The sequence below is a fragment of the Rhinoraja longicauda genome, chromosome 36, assembly GCF_053455715.1.
Source record: "Rhinoraja longicauda isolate Sanriku21f chromosome 36, sRhiLon1.1, whole genome shotgun sequence".
Lineage (NCBI taxonomy): Eukaryota > Metazoa > Chordata > Chondrichthyes > Rajiformes > Arhynchobatidae > Rhinoraja > Rhinoraja longicauda.
Window position 1 is genome coordinate 19,269,328 of NC_135988.1, and position 19,395 is coordinate 19,288,722.

Consider the following 19,395-nt stretch of genomic DNA (forward strand, 5'->3'; position numbering starts at 1 on the left):
GGGCTGAGATAAGGTGTCCCACCTTAGAGTTGCGGGGCTGGGCTGTTCCTTTCTACACCGAGCTGGGCTGAGGTGAGGTGTTCTATGCCACACACTCCAGGCTGGGCCAGGCCGAGCTGTTCCATGCTACATACGCCGGGCTGGGTTGAGGTGTTCACGTCAGACGCGCCGGGGTGAGGTGAGGTGTTCCATGTTAGACGCGCTGAGGTGAGGTTAGGTGAGGTGTTTCACGTTAGCCGCGCTGGGCTGGGCTGGGCTGAAGTGTCCATGTTAGCCGCGCCGGGGTAAGGTGAGGTGTTCCATGTTAGCCGGGGTAGGGTGAAGTTGTACACGTTAGCCGCGCCGGGCCGGGCTGAGGTGAGGTGTTCCATGTTTGCCGGGTGGAGGGGAAGTTGTACACGTTAGCCGCGCCAGGGTGAAGTGGTGTTCCTCTTTGGTCAAACCGCAAGTCAAAAACCTGGGCATGATATTTGACTCTGCATTAAAGTTTGACAAGCAAGTCAACGCTGTGGTAAAAGCCAGCTTCTTCCAGCTTCGTACCATAGCTAAAATCAAACCATTCCTCCAATTTGACGACATTGAAAAAATAATTCACGCATTCATTTCCTCCCGCCTAGACTACTGCAACTCCCTATACACTGGGATCAGCCAATCATCCCTGTCCCGCCTACAATTGGTCCAAAACACCGCAGCGAGCCTCCTGATGGGTACCCGTAAAAGGGACCACATCACCCCGATTCTGACCTCTCTCCACACTGACTCCCTGTACGGTAAAGAATCAACTTCAAGCTCCTCCTATTCACATACAAAGAGGCCCCCCCCCCCCCCCCACACATATCAAAAATCTTCTAACCCACCTCTCTATCTCCAGGTCCCTCAGGTCGGCCGACTTGGGCTACTGACTATCCCACGGTCTTGGCTTAAGCTCAGGGGTGACCGCGCTTTTGCGGTTGCAGCTCCTAGACTGTGAAACAGCATCCCTTTCCCCATCAGAACTGCTCCCTCCATCAACTCCTTTAGTCCAGGCTCAAAACCTATTTCTACTCCCTAGCGTTTGAGGCCCATTGAGGGGGCGCTGTGAACTGTTTATGTATGTGCTGTTATGTTTGTGTGCCATTGTATGTTCGTTTCTTAGTACCTGAACTGATGTACAGCACTTTGGTCAACGTGGGTTGTTTTTAAATGTGCTATACAAATAAAATTGTCTTGACTCGTTAGACGGGCTGGGCTGGGCTGAGCTGAGCTGAGCTGAGGTGAAGTTGTCCTCATTAGCCGGGCTGAGGTGAAGTTGTGCACATGAGCCGCGCCGGGCTGAGTTGAAGTTGTCCTCATTAGCCGCGCCGCGCCGCGCCAGGGTGAGGTGAAGTGTTCCATGTTAGCCGGGCAGAGGTGTCCACATTAACCGGGCAGAGGTGTCCACATTAACCGGGCAGGGCCGCGCCCTTCACTGACGCCGCCGTTCCCGGGTTCCGCCGCCAGAGGGCGTGGCCCGCGCGGCTGCTATTGGCGGGGATTTGAATCGCGCGGCGGTTGGGCGGCGGTGGCGGAATGGCGGCGGCAGCGCGGAGCGGCCGGGGCCGGATGGCGGAGTCAGGTGGGTGAGGGGGGTGTGAGGTCAGGCGGGGGTGGGGGGGTGTGAGGGGGGGGTGGGGGTGAGGCGGGGGTGGGGGTGAGGCGGGGGGGGGTGGGGGTGAGGCGGGGGGGGGTGGGGGTGAGGCGGGGGGGGGTGGGGGTGAGGCGGGGGGGGGTGGGGGTGAGGCGGGGGTGGGGGTGAGGCGGGGGGGGGTGAGGCGGGGGGGGGGGTGAGGCGGGGGGGGGGGGTGAGGCGGGGGGGGGGTGAGGCGGGGCCGGGGGGGGGGGGGGGTGAGGCGGGGCCGGGGGGGGGGGGGGGGTGAGGCGGGGCCGGGGGGGGGGGGGGGGGGGTGAGGCGGGGCCGGGGGGGGGGGGGTGAGGCGGGGCCGGGGGGGGGGGGTGTGAGGCGGGGCCGGGGGGAGGGGGTGTGAGGTCAGGCCGGGCCGGGCCAGGGGGGGGGGGGTGAGGCCGGAGGGGGGGGGGTGAGGTCAGGCCGGGCCGGGGGGGGGGGGAGGGGGTGGTGAGGTGAGGTCAGGCCGGGCCGGGCCAGGGGGGGGTGAGGTCAGGCCGGGCCCGGGGGGGGAGGGGGGGGGGAGAGACGAGACTGACAGCGGGACGCAGCTCCCACTCTGGCTGGGGGGGGGGCTGCCTCCATTGCTATACTGAGGCCAAACGCAAATTGGATGATGATATTTCGCTTGCTTTGAGCAGCCTGCAGCCCAGCGTATGAACATTGACCTCCAAGTTCAAATAACCCTTGCTTTCCCTTTCTCTCCATCCCCTCCTCTTCCCAGTTCTCGACCAGTCTGACTGTCCCGCTGATTTAATGTTATCTCTGTATGCTTCGATGTCAACTTCTAACTAACAATTATCTATTCTATATTTTCCTTGAGCTGCATCCCCTTAGATGTCTCGTTTTCACACCTTACACTTTTTTTAAATCTCTGTCTCTCTCCCCCCTCACTCAATCTGAAGAAGGGACTCAATCCGAAACGTCGCCCATTCCTTCTCTCCAGAGATGCTGCCTGACCCACTGAGTTACTCCAGCTTTTAATGCCTATCTTTGCCTGCTTGGCTAAGCCTGATCCCAGCCCCCCCATGATCACGATGGATGGGTTATATATAAGTATAAGAAAATATCTGCAGATGCTGGTACAGATCGAAGGTATTTATTCACAAAATGGGTCTGAAGAAGGGTCTCGACCCAAAACGTCACCCATTCCTTCTCTCCTGAGATGCTGCCTGACCTGCTGAGTTACTCCAGCATTTTGTGAATAAATACCTACGATGGGTGGGTTGGTGGGTGTATGGACAGCTGTTAGGTGAGGTATGGACAGCTGTTTGGTGGTGACGTCCGTGCTTTTGATGCTTGATCTACCTGGGGCATTAGGTGAGATGAGTTATTAGCACTATTACAAAAACACAACGCTGGAAGCGCCCAGATGGGCAAAGAGCATCAATGGGAAAGAAACAGGCATATACCCGGCAGGGTATTGGCTTGGTTTATTATTGTCACGTATACAGCAATATAATGAAAAAACTTTGCTTTACAAGCTATCCAGTCGAATTATACCATTCATGAGCATAATCGAGCACAAGTACACATCTACTACTTTTGCCACAAGTGCTCACTGGAATTTGACCAGCAATCGACACAAGGGCAATGATAGACTCTTAAACAATGTAACATATTCAGTAACTTTAGCTTGCAGTTACAAAAATAAATTATACTAAAAAGACTTTTAATTTTGAAAATTCTGTGGTGAAAAATAACTTTGTTATTGCCAGTCTAGAACACTTTGGCTCTGAAACCACTTTCCCCCTTGACACATGTTGTTTTTATTATGCAATTTTCCATAGCGCAAGGTTTCTTAAGAATAATAATAATAATGCATTACATTTATATAGCGCTTTTCAAACACTCAAAGACGCTTTACAGAGATTACTAGAACATAGAGAAGAAAATAAATAGATAAATAAGTAAACGAACAGAAAAAGGAGACAGAAGGTGAGGTGACGGTCAGTGGTTGAAGGCAGTGCTGAACAGGTGAGAAGTCAGTGATGTTTTGAATGTGGTGAGTGAGGAGGAGTCTCTGACGGTTTGGGGTAGTGAGTTCCAGAGGGTGGGAGCAGCGATGGAGAAAGCCCTGTCCCCCCAGGATCTGAGTTTGGTCCGGATGGGGGGCGGGACAGGAGGTTGGCAGCAGCAGAGCGGAGGGTGCAGGTGGGAGTGTGCCTGTGGAGGTCAGTCAGGTAGGATGGGGCCAGGTTATGGAGGGCTTTGTAGGTCATGAGGAGGATTTTGTACTGGATTCTCTGGGGGATGGGGAGCCAGTGGAGCTTGTAAAGGACGGGGGTGATGGTCACGGATCGGGGAGTGGGTGAGTAGACTGACAGCGAAGTTTTGAATGTATTGAAGTTTACTGATGATTTTTGAGGGTGAGCCATAGAGGAGGCTGTTGCAGTAGTCCAGACGGGAGGTGATGATGGCGTGGATGAGGGTTTCTGCAGCTGTGGAGGAGAGGGATGGACGGAGACGGGCGATGTTTTTGAGGTGGAAGAAGGCTGTCTTTGTGAGGTGTTTGTCGAAGGAGAGGGTTTGATCAAAGATGATTCCAAGATTCCGGATGTGAGGGGAGATGGATACTGGGAGACCATCAATATTGAGGATGAAGTTTTGGGTGGATTTGGTGAGCGTTTTTGGACCAATGATGATGATTTCAGATTTGTTGCAGTTGAGTTTGAGGAAATTTGATTGAAGCCAAGATTTTATTTCAGTGATGCAGTTTGTCAGTGTAGAGTGTGTGGTGGTGGAGATTGACTTGGTGGAGATGAGGAGCTGGATATCATCTGCGAAGCAGTGGAAGTTGAGACCATGACGGCGGATTAATTGACCAAGGGGGAACAGGTAGAGGATGAAGAGGAGGGGGCCAAGGACTGAGCCTTGGGGGACACCTTGTGGGAGGGGAGCGGTGGGGGATTTACAGTTGTTAATGGAGATGAACTGGTGCCTGTCAGAGAGGTAAGATTTGATCCAGGATAGGGCTGTGCCGGTGATGTTAAAGGAGGTTTCAATTCGGGTGAGGAGAATGGAGTGATTTATGGTGTCAAAGGCGGCGCTGAGGTCAAGTAGGATGAGGATGTTGAGGTTGCCAGCGTCAGAGGAGAGGAAAAGGTTGTTTGTGATTTTGAGGAGCGCAGTTTCAGTACTGTGGTTGGAGCGGAATCCGGATTGGAAAGTTTCATACAGGTTATTGGTAGAGAGGTGGTATTTGAGTTGAGAAGCTACAGCACGTTCCAAAACTTTGGACAGAAAGGGTAGGTTGGAGATTGGTCTGAAGTTGTTTGGGGTGTCAGGGTTGAGACCAGGTTTTTTCAGAATGGGGGTGATAGCAGCGATTTTGAGGGATGGCGGGACGATGCCAGTGGACAGGGAGGAGTTTATTGTTGCAGTGATAAGTGGAGAGGGAGCAGGAAGGCAGGCCTTGACAAAGCTGGAGGGGATGGGGTCCAGAGAGCAGGTGGCAGTTTTTATTCCTGTGAAGAGGTCAGAGAGGTCGGTGGTGGAGACTGGGGAGAACTGAGGCAGGGGTTGACAGGATAAGGGGGAGCAGGTGGTTTGAGGGGGAGCAGGTGCGTTGGTGGTTAAGGTGCTGTAGATGCTGTCTATTTTGCTTTGGAAGAATGAGAGGAAAGTGGTGCATTTGTCAACTGTGAATGACTGAGAGATGGTGTCCAGGGGGCTGAGGAGTTTGTTTATTGTAGAGAAGAGTGCTTTTGGGTTTCCGGAATCAGAATGAATTATTTGAGAGTAGTAGGTGGAGTGGGCGCGGGAGAGGGCATCTTGTTAGTGCTGCAGGTGGTCTTTGTAGGCTTGGGAGTGAATTGTGAGACCTGTTTTGTTGCGGAGTCTTTCAAGTTGGCGGGCATGAGTTTTCATCATGCGGAGTTCGGGGGTAAACCAGGGAGCAGAGTGGGTGAAGGAAACTGTTTTGGTTTTTATAGGTGCAAGCTGGTCGAGGCAGGAGGAGAGAGTGGTTGTAGTAGTCAGTGAGGTCAGAGGGGCTGTGGAGGTCAACGAAGGGAGAGGCGGACATTATTTCAGAGAGGGAGGATGAGAACGAGGTAGGTGAAACAGAGTTCAGCTTACGGAAGTTGATTTTGCGTTTTTGCCTTGGAGCTGGGGTGGGAATGTTGACGGACATGGTGATGGCTAAGTGATCAGAGAGGGTGGGGTCGGAGCCAGAGAGGTGATGTAGATTTAGTCCAGTGGAGCAGACAAGGTCCAGAATGTGCCCACGGTTATGGGTGAGAAAATTGACGTGTTGAGTGAGGTTAAAGCAGTTGAGTATTTCAGTGAAGTCAGCGGTTATTGTGGAGTCAGTGGAGTCCATATGGATGTTGAAATCACCGAGGAGGAGGATTGAGGGGGAGAGAGAACAGAACTGGGTCAGAAAGTCGGAGAAGTCAGAAAGGAATGATGGGTGTGGTTTGGGAGGGCGGTAGACAACTGCCATGACTAATTGTGTGTGGCCAGAGAGTTTGAAAGCCAGGTGTTCAAATGAAGGAGCAGATGAGATGGAGATGAGGCTGATCTTGAAGTCCTGTCGGTGAATTACGGCAATCCCACCACCTCGGCCCTCCGAGCGTGGTTTATTGTTGTAGGAGTATCATAAGAATGAAAACTGGGGTGAGAAGGAACTTTTTCAGTAAGAGAGTTGTGAATTTGTGGAATTCTCTGCCACAGAGGGCAGTGGAAGCCAAATCACTGGATGGATTTAAGGGAGAGTTAGATAGAGCTCTAGGGGCTAGTGGAATCAAGGGATATGGGGAGAAGGCAGGCACGGGTTATTGATTGTGGACGATCAGCCATGATCACAATGAATGGCGGTGCTGGCTCAAAGGGCCGAATGGCCTCCTCCTGCACCTATTTTTTATGTTTCTATGTAATACTCCTATTCTGATTTTGAAGAATGACCTGTGCTGTGGCACAGAGCATTCCCTGAAGATGGCAGCACAGGGAAATGAAATGGTGAACTGCTGCCTAACCTGAAAGGACTGTCTGCTTTGTAGCAGGCTTGATCTTGAGCAACGACGAGATGCAGTGCAGGAAGATGATGGAGAACTTAGTAGCATGGTGTCAAGACAACAACGTCAGCAAAATAACAGAGTAGGTTATTGACTTCAGGAGTTACACAATATAATCGCCATCAACGGTGCTGAAATGCAGATGAAGGAGAGAATCAAATTCCTATATTTAATCAGCACCAACAATTTCTCCTGGTCGTACTGAAAGAGTTAATAGCTATTAACTTTGCATGATGGGATGCTTGGCCATTGTCTGCAAACCTGTTTGTATGCTTGTGGAGCTTCTATATTGTTGTAAGTGAAGGAATGCTAATTGCGCATAACGATGTGTCTGGTAGCTGAAACTTACAATCCCTGGAACAGGATGAGCATGAACTTTGGGTCCTGAATAGCTGATGTTTGCAAAATTGCACCAGGCACGATATGACCATGTGATCCTAAAGCTTATAGAGTGGTATATCCTGTTATCCCTGGGAAAGATGTCCGGGAAAGACGATGGACAATGCTCTCGTTAAGATGAGGATGTGGTTAACTCTTGACTATTTGTGGGAGTGTGAAAACAAGACCTTCTGTGGTATGATAAGGGTCCTTACCTTCGACTAATGACTTATTGTGTAAAATAGTTTATGACTTTAGGGTGACAAGTATATTGTGTTCTAATACAATGTGATTGATTTGAAGGAAATGTTGTGTTAAACATTCTTGCTGCAAATTCTGTATAAAAATGCTGCGAAAATGCTGTATCTTTGAGTGGAAGCATGGGGAGTGCTGGGTATGGTCATACACCCTTAGCACTGATCCCCCCACTCCTGTCTGATGATAATTAAAGCTTTGCTTGGTTTACCTTTAACTGTTTATGTTGTTGTCTGTATTAAGATGGAACTTTAACAGTACCATATTTTTAATATGAAACTTTAACAGTACCATATTAATGCTACAGCCACAAAAACATGCCATTACTTCACCAGACTACAGAAATCTGGTATGTTTCCAATGACTAACTAATTTCTACAGATGCCCCATAAAAGGCATCCTATTAGTATATGGCAACTGCTCTGAAAGATTTATATTGCCTAGTTTATAATTTAATTAGTTGTGTGTTTCTGACTCTCGTAGTAGTTGCAATATGAAGTCAGCCCTCTATCCTGTTGCAATTTAGTGTGTCTTCAGGTTTGGTTGAATGAGTACAAATTTAATCTATAGCAATTTCTTTCTCTCCAAAACAGAACTTCGAAGGCAACAACTTGAAGCTTATCTCCAGAGAAAAGGAAAATTGAAGGTTCCAAGTCTGACTGATAGGTTTGTCCTTGTTATTTAGGAAAACTTTCTTGCTGCAATTTCAACATAAAATTTATCAATTATGAAACCACACTCCTTTGAGTCATAGAAGTGTGCTAATTATCTGACAGATTTGCCTCCGCCGCCCACAGACCAAAGGTGACGTGGATCGGCCTATTTCTGTACTATTTTAATTTGTTAATCAATTACCCGAGCAATGAACAGTAGTGTTTGATTAATCTTTCTAATTACAATCTTCAGCCATAATCTGTAATCCACCATGTTGATTGACGTACCTGGATAATATAAAAGTTAATTTTCTGAATTAAATAGGTTTATTCATTCATTGTCCATTTTAACTGTGTGTTTGTCTGAGTAAATAGTTCCTAACTTTTTAGTTTGTAGTTTACACCTAAAAATGTGTCTTTTCAGGTATTATTTAGGGGACAAAACCAATCGGAAAATACAACAAAGAACTGCTCCATTCAAAGTTGGGTTGGTAAGTAGGAACCTATGATCCCTTTCAAACTAAGTAGATTAAACTTATTTTTATTAAATTACATTAGGTTTGTAATGCACTACTGCATTTGGTTAATCAACTTCATTGATCTTATCCCAGAGATTTTAGTGGTAGTTTATCTATTGATAATTACCATCTTTTGCCGATTGAACAACTGCTGATTATTAAGAACAATAACAGAAATATTGGGATTACATCCGTTGATATGGAAGTGATTGGTATTTCATTAGAAAATCTGCAGCGCCCAAAAATTAATACATCACCGCAGTATTCCTGCGGTCTTTTTGATTATTAAACTATTCCATTTGTGCTAAAAGACATGGAGATATATTAGATTAATCTTAATAGTTTGTGACATTTATGGGATGAGTATTGAACATATTTTGTCGTCTTTTCATGTTTTGAATTCTGTATTGAACGAGAGCTGGGAACCGTTGTGTTCAAATCCCTGGGGTGGCTAAATTTATTATCACAAAACAGTGTTTAATAGTTGACCTCTTCTCTGATCCTTAATTTTTAGGGTTTTTTTTGTTTTTAAAGAGCGGGGTGAGGAAAAACAAAGCTGGGAAGCAAGTAGTAATTGAAAACGCTACAATAAAGAATGACAGAATGTGATTCTTTTAATTGTGTTAATTCTTTTAATTGGCTTCAGAGGAGAAAATGAACTGGAGACAGTAATTAAATCATTTGAAAAGATGATTTTCAGGTTGGGAATATGATATGGAGTAAATTCAACAGCATAGTTTTATAAAAAGGCTTTGTAGTTTAGCAAGTACAATATTAGTTAGTGAGCTGGATTAGTATGGTACATCAGCATACAATAGAGCTTGCAGGAATTGAGGTTAGAGTAAGGAAAGCCAGGAAGAGAGAATAACATGAATTTAAGCGACGTAGGCTTGACAGCAAAAAGGTTTACAAAGTTATGAATTGATGCACAAGAAATAGATATTGTCATGGATAGATAAAGTGGGGGAGGGGGGGAGTGATCAGGAAAATAAAACATGTGACATTTTCCAGTTTTATAATTTTTGGAAAATGAAAATATTAAAAAACGACCTTGGTTTATTCATTGCTTCAGACGATGTTGCATGAACTTTGTTTGTTTCAGGGAAAGGCCCAGAAGCATGATGCTCATACAAAGCAATCTGAACTCAAAAGCACGAACAACTCAACGCGTACTAATCATGTCAAATTAATGGCTGCGAGGAATCAAGTTCAATGCTGCTCAAGAACAGCTGGAAAAAATCCTGCCCTCACTCAAACAGCTTCTATGTTTCTGCATGTTACAACTACGTTATTCCCAATGGAGCCAAATGCAGAAAGGGAAATTATTGTTGATGAGCTGGCTCAAGGAATACAATGCATAGGAAACTTAAAACCTGAAAATACAACACATTATGAATGTAATCATAAATCAAGCAATGAAGAAAAGGAAAATAAATGTACACTAGGTACAGCCCAAATTGCTGGACAATCTACCAGTACAGTTTTAATTAATCAGTTTACACAACAGGTGAATAATACTCAGATTGGCAGATTAAAGGGGACTGCTTCAGATAATCATTCATGGGCCATTGGTAGCGACAATATAGCCAGGGCGGTCCCTGCTGTGTCCAGGCCAGTGGGCAAGTCTGGAGCGGCCCCCACTCAGACCAGGCCAGTGGGCAAGTCTGGAATGGCCCCCACTCAGACCAGGCCAGTGGGCAAGTCTGGAGCAGCCCCCACTCAGACCAGGCCAGTGGGCAAGTCTGGAGCGGCCCCCACTCAGACCAGGCCAGTGGGCAAGTCTGGAGCGGCCCCCACTCAGACCAGGCCAGTGGGCAAGTCTGGAGCGGCCCCCACTCAGACCTGGCCAGTGGGCAAGTCTGGAGCGGCCCCCACTCGGGCTGGGCCAGTGGGCAGGTCCAGGGCGCCCCCTGCTGTGGCACAATCTGGCGCCGTCCCCAAAGTGATGGGTGGCGCCAGACCGTCGGCCCGTGCAGCCAAGCCCGTGAGCAGGCCTGGGGCAGCTCCATGTGCAACCAAGTCTAGGAGAGCCCCTCATGCAGCCAAGCAGCTGAGCAGCTCCAGAGCATCCCCCCGTGCAGCTAAGCCTGGGGCAGCTGCAGCTAAATCTACAGGTGGAATGACTGTTCCAAAAGAGCCTTTAAAAGCAGAGGTGGTAAAGAGCTGTGGGAAATTGAGTAAAACAGGACAATTTGAAAGTGAAAAAACGGGGAAATCTCCATGTATTGCAAGCAGACGGAATGGATCCAATTCTATTGCAAGTAGATCACTGACAACATGGAAACGATCTGCTCAAAGATTACATCCAACTTTGATGTCTCCTCGAAGAAATATAAAGAGAAATAAAGATGCAGTACAAAACATAAGCAAATCTGCAGCATCAGTAATGAGCACAGCTAAGCAGAGAGATGATCAAAGTTCCATTACCAAGACATTGAAAGGAAAAGATGAAAGAAGGTAAATGTAAAGTTGTCTGAAACTGCATAAAATGATTTGACTTGCTTTTAATTTGAACTTTGTTGTTTGTCCTAAAAAAGTTTTTCATTATCTATTTGCCAGGGAAGCTTCCTGTCTCTCCAGTTTTAAACAAAATGTTCAGCAACATGAGTAAATAGAGTGCGAAAGAAGGTATATGGTTTGCTTGCCTTCATTGGTTGGGCCATTGAATATAGGAGTCAAGAAAGCATGATGCATCTTTGTAGGGCTTCAATTTTTGTTGTCTATTTGTGTTCTTCTGTTTTCATAGACGTACAGGGTATGTAGGTTAATTGGCTGGGTAAATGTAAAAAATTGTCCCTAGTAGGTGTAGGATAGTGTTAATGCACGGGGATCGCTGGGCGGCACGGACTTGGAGGGCCGAAAAGGCCTGTTTCCGGCTGTATATATATGATATGATATGATAGCATAGCTGTGCCAGCTCAGATTCTGTCTTGGTCTGAGAGATGATGCATTTGAGCAGCCTGAGCGGATCCAGTTTATAGAGTGCTCCCTCTTACAACTGAACTTCTGTTGCATTGTCAAAAACATAAATATTGATGTTGAGCTCTGCTGCCCTGTAAATTTGTGTGGATGTAATAAATCTCAACACTGAGAAACGTGTCCAGTTGAATAGGTGATGAAGAGTTTTTTGTTTGTGAAGGACATCTGTAGTACCTTTAATCTTCTGAATTTATAGATTTGTTGAGTAAATAATCAGGTTTGTAGATCTGTGAAATAGGTACTTCCAAAAGAAGACTAGGGTTATCTTACAATCCCCACAGAGGATCTGATGAGACTTGTCTTACAGCTGGCACATTGCAGACATTGCACCGATGGTGGAGGGTGAAAGTTTTAAGATGCTGGAATATGGCTGGGGACCGAGAATATTGGTTTCTCATTGAGACCCTGCCTCAGAGAGTGGAGAGGGAAGTGTCAATAAAGAGGTGGGGGGGAGGGGGGGGGGGTAAGATGAACCGATAAATGGGCGATATATGGGCTGAGGAGGGTTGAAGGGTGATGGGACAATGGAGTGGGGAGGGGTGGAGTTGGGAGACAGGCAGAGGGTGATAGGTGGAAGCAGGCAATAAAATGGACGGAGGGGAGGTTGAAGGTGGACTCTTGTTATAAATAGCTTTTTAAGTGGGACTTTATAAAATGCCTCTGCAAATCCACATCAATAGCATGTATTTACTTTCACTATTCTGCTATTTCATTAAATGGTTCAAGTGGGGGTTAGTCAAATTTGATTTTAACAAATCTATGAATGATAAGATAAATCTCATTTATGTTAAAGCTGTCATTTTCTCAGTTTCCTCTCCTTTACCATATAGGCCTGATTTTTTTTAATTATTTATTTTTCAGGGTATTTAGTAACAAGCAAGGTTGCCATGTATTTTCTTTTCTAACTATTTCTCTTACTGAAAGAGGGCAATTAAAACCCATCCTCATCGTTGCGATTGGTCTAAAATATGGGATCTCCCGGATGCCAACCATTTCAACTCTTCCCATTCTCATACTGACCTTTCTGTCTTGCCCTTTTCCATTGCCAGAGTGACGCCACACACAAATTGTAGAAACTGCACCTCACATGTCGCTTAGGTAGCTTATAACCCAGCGGTATGAACATTGAATTCTCTCATTTTAAGTAATTTCTACTTACACTCCCCTTCCCTCTTCCCCCATCCTAGTCCTTTTTTCCATTTCCACAGTTCTCCGCATTGTTTCCCTCTTGCGATCACACTCTCCCCGGCCACCACTGCCCTGCCTGATGTAATTTGTGGCTGGCGCTGATTGGTCCTGTTCTTTTCTTATCACCAGCTCTTCATCCTTCCCCCCACACTTCTTACTTTCAGTCTGGAGAAGGGTCCCAACCCGAAACGTCGCCCATCCTTTTCCTCCAGAGATGCTGCCACGTGCAATAACTATGTTGTGTGATCCCACAGTCAAAACTCTGTATTCCTGAAATATCAAGAGAGGGTATGAGCTGGATAGAGCTCTTAAGGATAGCGGAGTCAGGGGGTATGGGGAGAAGGCAGGAACGGGGTACTGATTGAGAATGATCAGCCATGATCACATTGAATGGTGGTGCTGGCTCGAAGGGCCGAATGGCCTCCTCCTGCACCTATTGTCTATCGCATATTGAGTTATGATTAGAGAATGAAACAGCTAATCAGAGTGCCATAGTATAGCGATTAGGTTATTGAATTTGTATGCAGAGGTTTGAAGTGTTGACCTGAAAATAAGATTTAATCCTGCCATGGCAGCTAAGGATTATAAATTGCAGATTTTTTTAAATCACCAGAGTATCCATAGCAATGTTTGTGAAAATACCAGATTGTGTTTTAAAACCATATGTGTTCCACTAATGTCCTTCAGGAAAGGAGATCTGCCATCCTTATCAGGTTCATTTAATGGAATCACTTGGCTAAGCTGACCACAAGGGGTTGAATTGAGCAAGAGCTTATCGGGACAAATCCAAATAAACACTGGTTTAAAAAAGCAAGTCAAAGGTTGCAATCCTGTGGGGAGGGACTTGTCTTCTGATTCTCCTAAACCTTGCCACTGTTTACAAGATGCAAGTTAAGGGTACTTTGCTGTGAAGGTACTCTTAATTTATACCTTGTAAAAAGTGATAAGACTTATTCTCTATTTGCCTTTGTGAATGTAGATCCATCAATACTCAAAGATTGGTGTTAACCAAGGGAAAGCAACACTCTTGATTGACATCTCGTGCATCATAGAATGACACAATGTGGAAACAAACCCTTCAGCCCAACTTGTCTGCACCTTGTCCCAGCTACACTAGTCCCACCTGCCTACGTTTGATCCATATCCCTCCAAACCTGTCCTATCCATGTACCTGTCCAACTGTTTCTTAAATGTTGGGATAGTTCCTGCCTCAACTACCTCTTCTGGCAGCTTGTTCCATACACCCACCACCCTTTGTATGAAAATGTTGCCTCTCAGATTCCTATGAAATCTTTCCCCTTCACCTTAAGCCTATGTCCTCTGGTCCTAGATTTACCTACTCTGGGCAAGAGTCTCTACCTGATCTACTCCTCTCATGATTTTATACACCTTAATAAGATCACCACTCGTCCTCCTGCACTCCGAGGAATAGAGTACCCGCCTACTCAGCCTCTCCCTATAGCTTGGACCCTCTGGCCCTGGCAAAATCCTTGTAACTCTTCTCTGTACCCTTTCCAGCTGGACAACATCTTTCCTAAAACATTGAGCCCAGAACGGAACAAAATACTCTAAATGCAGCCTCACCACGTCTTATACAACTGCATTTTGTGATACTTGCTTTTGTGGGATTGCTTTGCAGAAAGTCATAAGATCGTAAGTGATAGGAGCAGAATTAGGCCATTCGGCCCATCAAGTCTGCCATTCAATCGAGGCTGATCTATCTCTCCCTCCAAACCCCATTCTCCTGCCTTCTCCCCATAACCCCTGACACCCATAGTAATCAAAATGGTTGACATAGTTCTACACTACAACAATGATTGGTGTTTAGCTTGTTACAACATTTTGAAAGTTGTTGTCTGTATAAGTACTTTATTAATAACGCAACAAAATAATATGAATGGTAAAATGTATGGAATAGAAACACAGAATATAAAAGCATGGAAGTTGTGTTGAAGCTTTGTGGGACAGAGTGTGCACACGTTCACGTTGCTTCACGTGCAATTGGTGCCATGATGATGCTGCTGAGGTTCTCTTAATATGTCCACCATCATGGTTTATTTTATTTTCCACGGTACTATTCATATTCTTATTTTGGCTCAGGAAACAACTTGAAGAGTGGTTAGCTTCTAAAGGGAAGACCTACAAACGCCCTCCCTTGCCAACCCCTTTGAAGAAAGTTGTCAAATCTGTTAAGAAGAATTTGGAGTATTCTTTCTTGGAAGCAATGGAAGAAGAACCAAAGAGCCTGGCAGACCGGGTGCACCACATGTTGGATGACTGCATGAAGCTGCTAGAGAGGGTATGGAAGCTTTACTAGGAATGACAGTGAGATTAATGCTTCCCCAAAAAAATAATTGTCCCTGCTCCAGGATGAGTGCTGGAAGTGCTGTAGAGTATACAAATAGAGGTTTGTTATGGGAAGGGCATCTTGGAATCAATCAATCGATAGTGTGAAGAAGGGTCACGACCCGAAATGTCGCCCATTCCTTCTCTCCTGAGATGTTGCATGACCTGCTGAGTTACTCCAGCATTTTGTGAATAAATACCTTCGATTTGTACCAGCATCTGCAGTTATTTTCTTTATGATAGTGTAGGTACGAACTGCATGCTGTGGGATTATTTTCTTTCTTTTCCCAAATGGCAATCCATTTGGTATTTTCAAATAGCTGCAAAATACTTATTGCTTTATTGTGTTTTACATTTGTAAAAACTTCACTTTGTTTCTCTTTAGGGTTCTTCGCCTGAAGAAGTGTCTGAAGCGTTGCGGAATATTCCTGAGGGTGAGAAGTTTGCCAAGTACTGGATTTGCCGCGCACATCTGCTAGAATTAACTGGTACGATAGAGGCCATCATTGCACTGTTTGAGCAGGCCGTTCACAGTGGTGCAGAGGTAACTATATTTGTAACAAAAAACTAATGTATTTGATGAATTCAAAATTACAGATTAAAATGTTTTAAGCTTTGATCTTTACCTAATTCCTCTCTGGTGAGTTGCTTTACAATGAGAAACTAACTCTTTCACAGCCTGTTGAAGAGCTGCGATCTGCACTTGTGGAAACCATCATGAGGAATGCAAACTCTCGCACATCCTGTACAGGTAAATCTGCTGGCATTAGAAAATGGAGTTTCCTTTGGATTTGTAAATTTAAAATGGTGAAAAATATATATTTGCATTTATGTGTGGCTTCTTTGAGTGCTTTAGAACCAATGTTCTTGTGTTGTATTGTCACTTTTCTAATGGTGGATATATGGTATCCAATTTGTGCACACACCTAGGTTCCACAATCAATGTAATAATGGCTAGCTGATTTGCTTAATGTACATTGAGCGATAAATATCAGCCAAGATACCTGGAATCAATGTTCTGTCCAACCGGCATCTCTAGCGTCAGTGGAACACTCTTCATTAGAATTTTGTGCTCTGATCGCTGGAGGGAGGTTTGAACCCTCCATTTCTGTAAGAGCATGTGAATGGACGGCATTGAGTAGAGATGCTGCAGTTATGAATGGCGACTGACCATTTTTTAATTTGCCCGGTGTTTTTATATTCTGATAGAAAAGGAAGATGTTAAAACTGAAGGTTTTGAAAAATCAGTTGTTGCCACGCCTCGTACAACAGTAGTGGAGTCTCTGTACAGCAAAATAGATGGGCATGGTTCATCCGTGATCAAATACAGAGTGACCACAACACCCCAAGTGCTCAGGTAAGGTTTTGTCATCAACACTCTTCCCCCTTCTCCCCCCAAGAAATGAGAGCGGAAAGTATCATGAATGTTGGCCGTTGTACTTGTCTATATTAATCCCTTTAACTCAAATTTTGCTCATACCCTGCCATGCCTTGACAAATCAGATGATTTGGAAATGTAAGTGTATCTGCCTCCACCACCTATTCTGTTCTAGATTCCAACCACAAATTGCCTCTTTAGTCGCCAAATGAACCTCCTCATTCCCTCGTTACCATCTTGCTCCTGAAGTACTTAGAAAATATCAAGCTATCAAAATAGTATCTAAATGTTTTTGGATTTGGGAAACATTCAAAACTAATTTGGATCTTTTAAATATTAACCAAACTGTTACTGTTTAAAATGTTAATTGCACATTCTGGAAGTGTTAATTAATTTAGCTCTAAGGTATTTCATTTTGCGTTGACCCATCTGTGTAGCCTCACTTTGGGGCTTTACACCTCACTCGTGCCCACACAGGTGGCAACTGTACAGAATCAAATCAGAGGTGACATGTTTTCAACATTTCAAAATGCATCTTTCTTTGCAGAACAAATGAACTTCAGAGCAAAATCCGATCTCTTGGGAAGCAAAATCTGAAGTTTCTCACCCCAGTGCGGCGCTCGGTTCGCATTGGGCATGTTTCTGCTTGGCACCCTGAGATGTTGAGAGAGCACGACTGCTGTGTGACCTCCCTGAATGAACTTTTAGCTGAGGAGGAGGTTGAAACATTTGTTTATAGAGAAAACAAGGCTCTGCTAGAATAACAGAAATTACACTGGTATCCTTTAAATGCATTTCACATACTATCCACTTTAGCTACCAGCTTATTTGTATTGCTTTAAGAATGTTTTTAATAAACTATTGGATTCTGAAACTTCAAAAGGCATATGAAAAAAGTAGTTTCCCATATATTTAAATGTGCTAATGTCTCCTTGCCAATCTATCTTCACAAACACCAATACTCTACTGCTTGTTTTTACTTGTTGCAAAAGCCTATTGCTGTACATCGAGATGAGGAAAGCAGCACTACAAGGAACAACTAAATTTGCCAATTGTGGAGAATTGGACAGAATGCAATTAGAATTACCGACATCGAATTGCAAGTTACGTATCGACTTCCACGGTGTTATTATAAAAAATATTGTGTGTGTAATTGGAATATTGGATAAAGGCTTTATTGATCGGGTGATCAATTAGTTAACTGCTTCACTAAGTTCCAGAGTGGGCAGAAGTTAAATACTTACTGCCTAATTGAGCAGAAGGTACAATCACAATGATCACTGCCCAACTTATTAAAACAACAAATTAAAATCAATTCCTACATCTCTGAGTTTTTCTTTGTTGGGGAGGATATCCATTCATGACCTTCTATTCCTTCCATATCAGGAAAGTTAGTATAGATGTTGAGATGACACCAAGCTTCAATAACAATTGTCAACTAACCCAAAAACTGATTTTGGAGTATGCAATATCTATTATTAGAAAGCATACCACTGTTTGTGCAATCCCTTGGAAGCTCCAAATTGTCTGCAGTTTCAGTGTATTATCAAAGTTAGAATGCCAAATTAGTAGTTCGGTGTGACTGTTGGCCTCCCAAACAACATGGAAAAAATAGATGGGTGAGCATTTTTGATGTTGGCTGGGGAGATAAATATTGGCCAGGGCGATCCAAGTTATTTTCAGGGCAGTGGAGTGAGAAGTGACCATGGTGTTACTCTCTGAACCAAGATGAAAACTGATGCATCAATCAACAAACAATATGCTTAACTTACACAACAGATCAAAACTAAAGTGCATTAGCCAAATTGCATGTCTAAATGCTGATATGCAATGTGTGTTTGAAGGCAGGCACGACCTAAAAGGGGTGGTGGTAGCTACCTGGGCTACTGTTCCACAACTCCAGAAACCAGGTTTGATCTTGACTTTGGATGATGTTCTGTTGTGTGGAGTTTGCACGTGCTCCATGTGCCCATCAGGGTTTTACCCAGATGCTCTGGTTTCCCCCCTAATGCCAAAGACATGCACTGGCTGATGGGTTAATTTGCCACTGTAAATTGCCCCTGGAGCAGGTGTGTGAAAGAGAATTGGGGAGTTGATGAGGATATGAAAGGGAAAAACTAGGTCCATGTAGATTTATTATTTAGTTTATTGTCACATGTACCGAGGTACAGCGAGAAGCTTTTGTTGCATGTTAACCAGTCAGCAGAAAGACAATACATGATTACAATCGCTTCATTTACAATGTACAGATACATGGGCCTCGGCAGCAACGGGAGTCTCAGTGGCAGGGGGAATGGCTCGCCATCGACCCATGATCAATGGTCGATGAGCATGAGGGGGGGAGGGAAGACAATGGGGACCTGGCATGGGAAGGGGGGCATTCTAGTTTAGAATCCTCTGCCCAGGGGATAGCTCCGCGTTTGTTTGTCTTTGTTCCAGTGTAGGCGCTATGCACAAGGCAGCCACCCAACTTTCGCTTGTCTTTTTCTTTTTTTTTTCACTTTTAATTTCAGGTTTTCGTGTACCTTGTGTGTTGTGACTCTTGGCAGACCAATTTCCCTCCCGGGATGAATACAGTTTCATCGTATAGTATGATAAGGGAATAACGTTTAGTGCAAGGTAAAGTTCAGCACTGCTCTCTGATTGTGGTAGGATGATTCAGTTGTCTGATAACAGCTGGGATGAAATTGTCCCTGAATCTGGTGGTGTGTGTTTTCATACATTTGTACCTTTTGCCTGATGGGAGAGGGGAGAAGAGGCAGTGACTGCGGTGTGACTCGTCCTTGATTATGCTGCTGGCCTTGCCGAGGCAGCGTGAGGTATAAATGGAGTCAATAGAAAGGAGGTTGGCTTGTGTGATGGTCCGGGCTGCAGTGCAATTCGCTGCAATTTCTTGCGGCCCTGGATGGAGCTGATCCCAAACCAAGCTGTGATTCATCCTGATAAAATGCATTCTACGGTGCATCTGTAGAGGTTGGTGAGAGTTGTAAGGGACATGCTAACTTCTTAAGCCTTCTAAAGAAGTAGAGGCTTTGGTATG

The 19,395-nt window shown here is 45.1% G+C and overlaps 1 protein-coding gene across 1 annotated transcript; it reads left to right on the forward strand.

The window, feature by feature from the left end:
- The first annotated feature begins 1,402 nt into the window (after positions 1-1,402).
- On the forward strand, positions 1,403-17,652 carry ckap2l (cytoskeleton associated protein 2-like). Its single transcript, XM_078428753.1, has 9 exons — positions 1,403-1,594; positions 7,887-7,959; positions 8,371-8,437; positions 9,567-10,921; positions 14,732-14,930; positions 15,363-15,521; positions 15,656-15,728; positions 16,187-16,334; positions 16,903-17,652. Exons 1-9 carry the CDS (start codon positions 1,549-1,551, stop codon positions 17,117-17,119), a joined length of 2,337 nt encoding a protein of 778 aa, XP_078284879.1. The 5' UTR covers positions 1,403-1,548; the 3' UTR covers positions 17,120-17,652.
- The last annotated feature ends 1,743 nt before the right edge of the window (positions 17,653-19,395 follow it).

Coding starts and splice junctions, on each gene's coding strand:
- ckap2l (XM_078428753.1), top strand. CDS start 1,549: ATGGCGGCGGCAGCGCGGAGCGGCCGGGGCCGGATGGCGGAGTCAG. Junction 7,960..8,370: donor GTTCCAAGTCTGACTGATAG/GTTTGTCCTTGT, acceptor GTGTCTTTTCAG/GTATTATTTAGGGGACAAAA. Junction 15,729..16,186: donor CTCTCGCACATCCTGTACAG/GTAAATCTGCTG, acceptor ATATTCTGATAG/AAAAGGAAGATGTTAAAACT.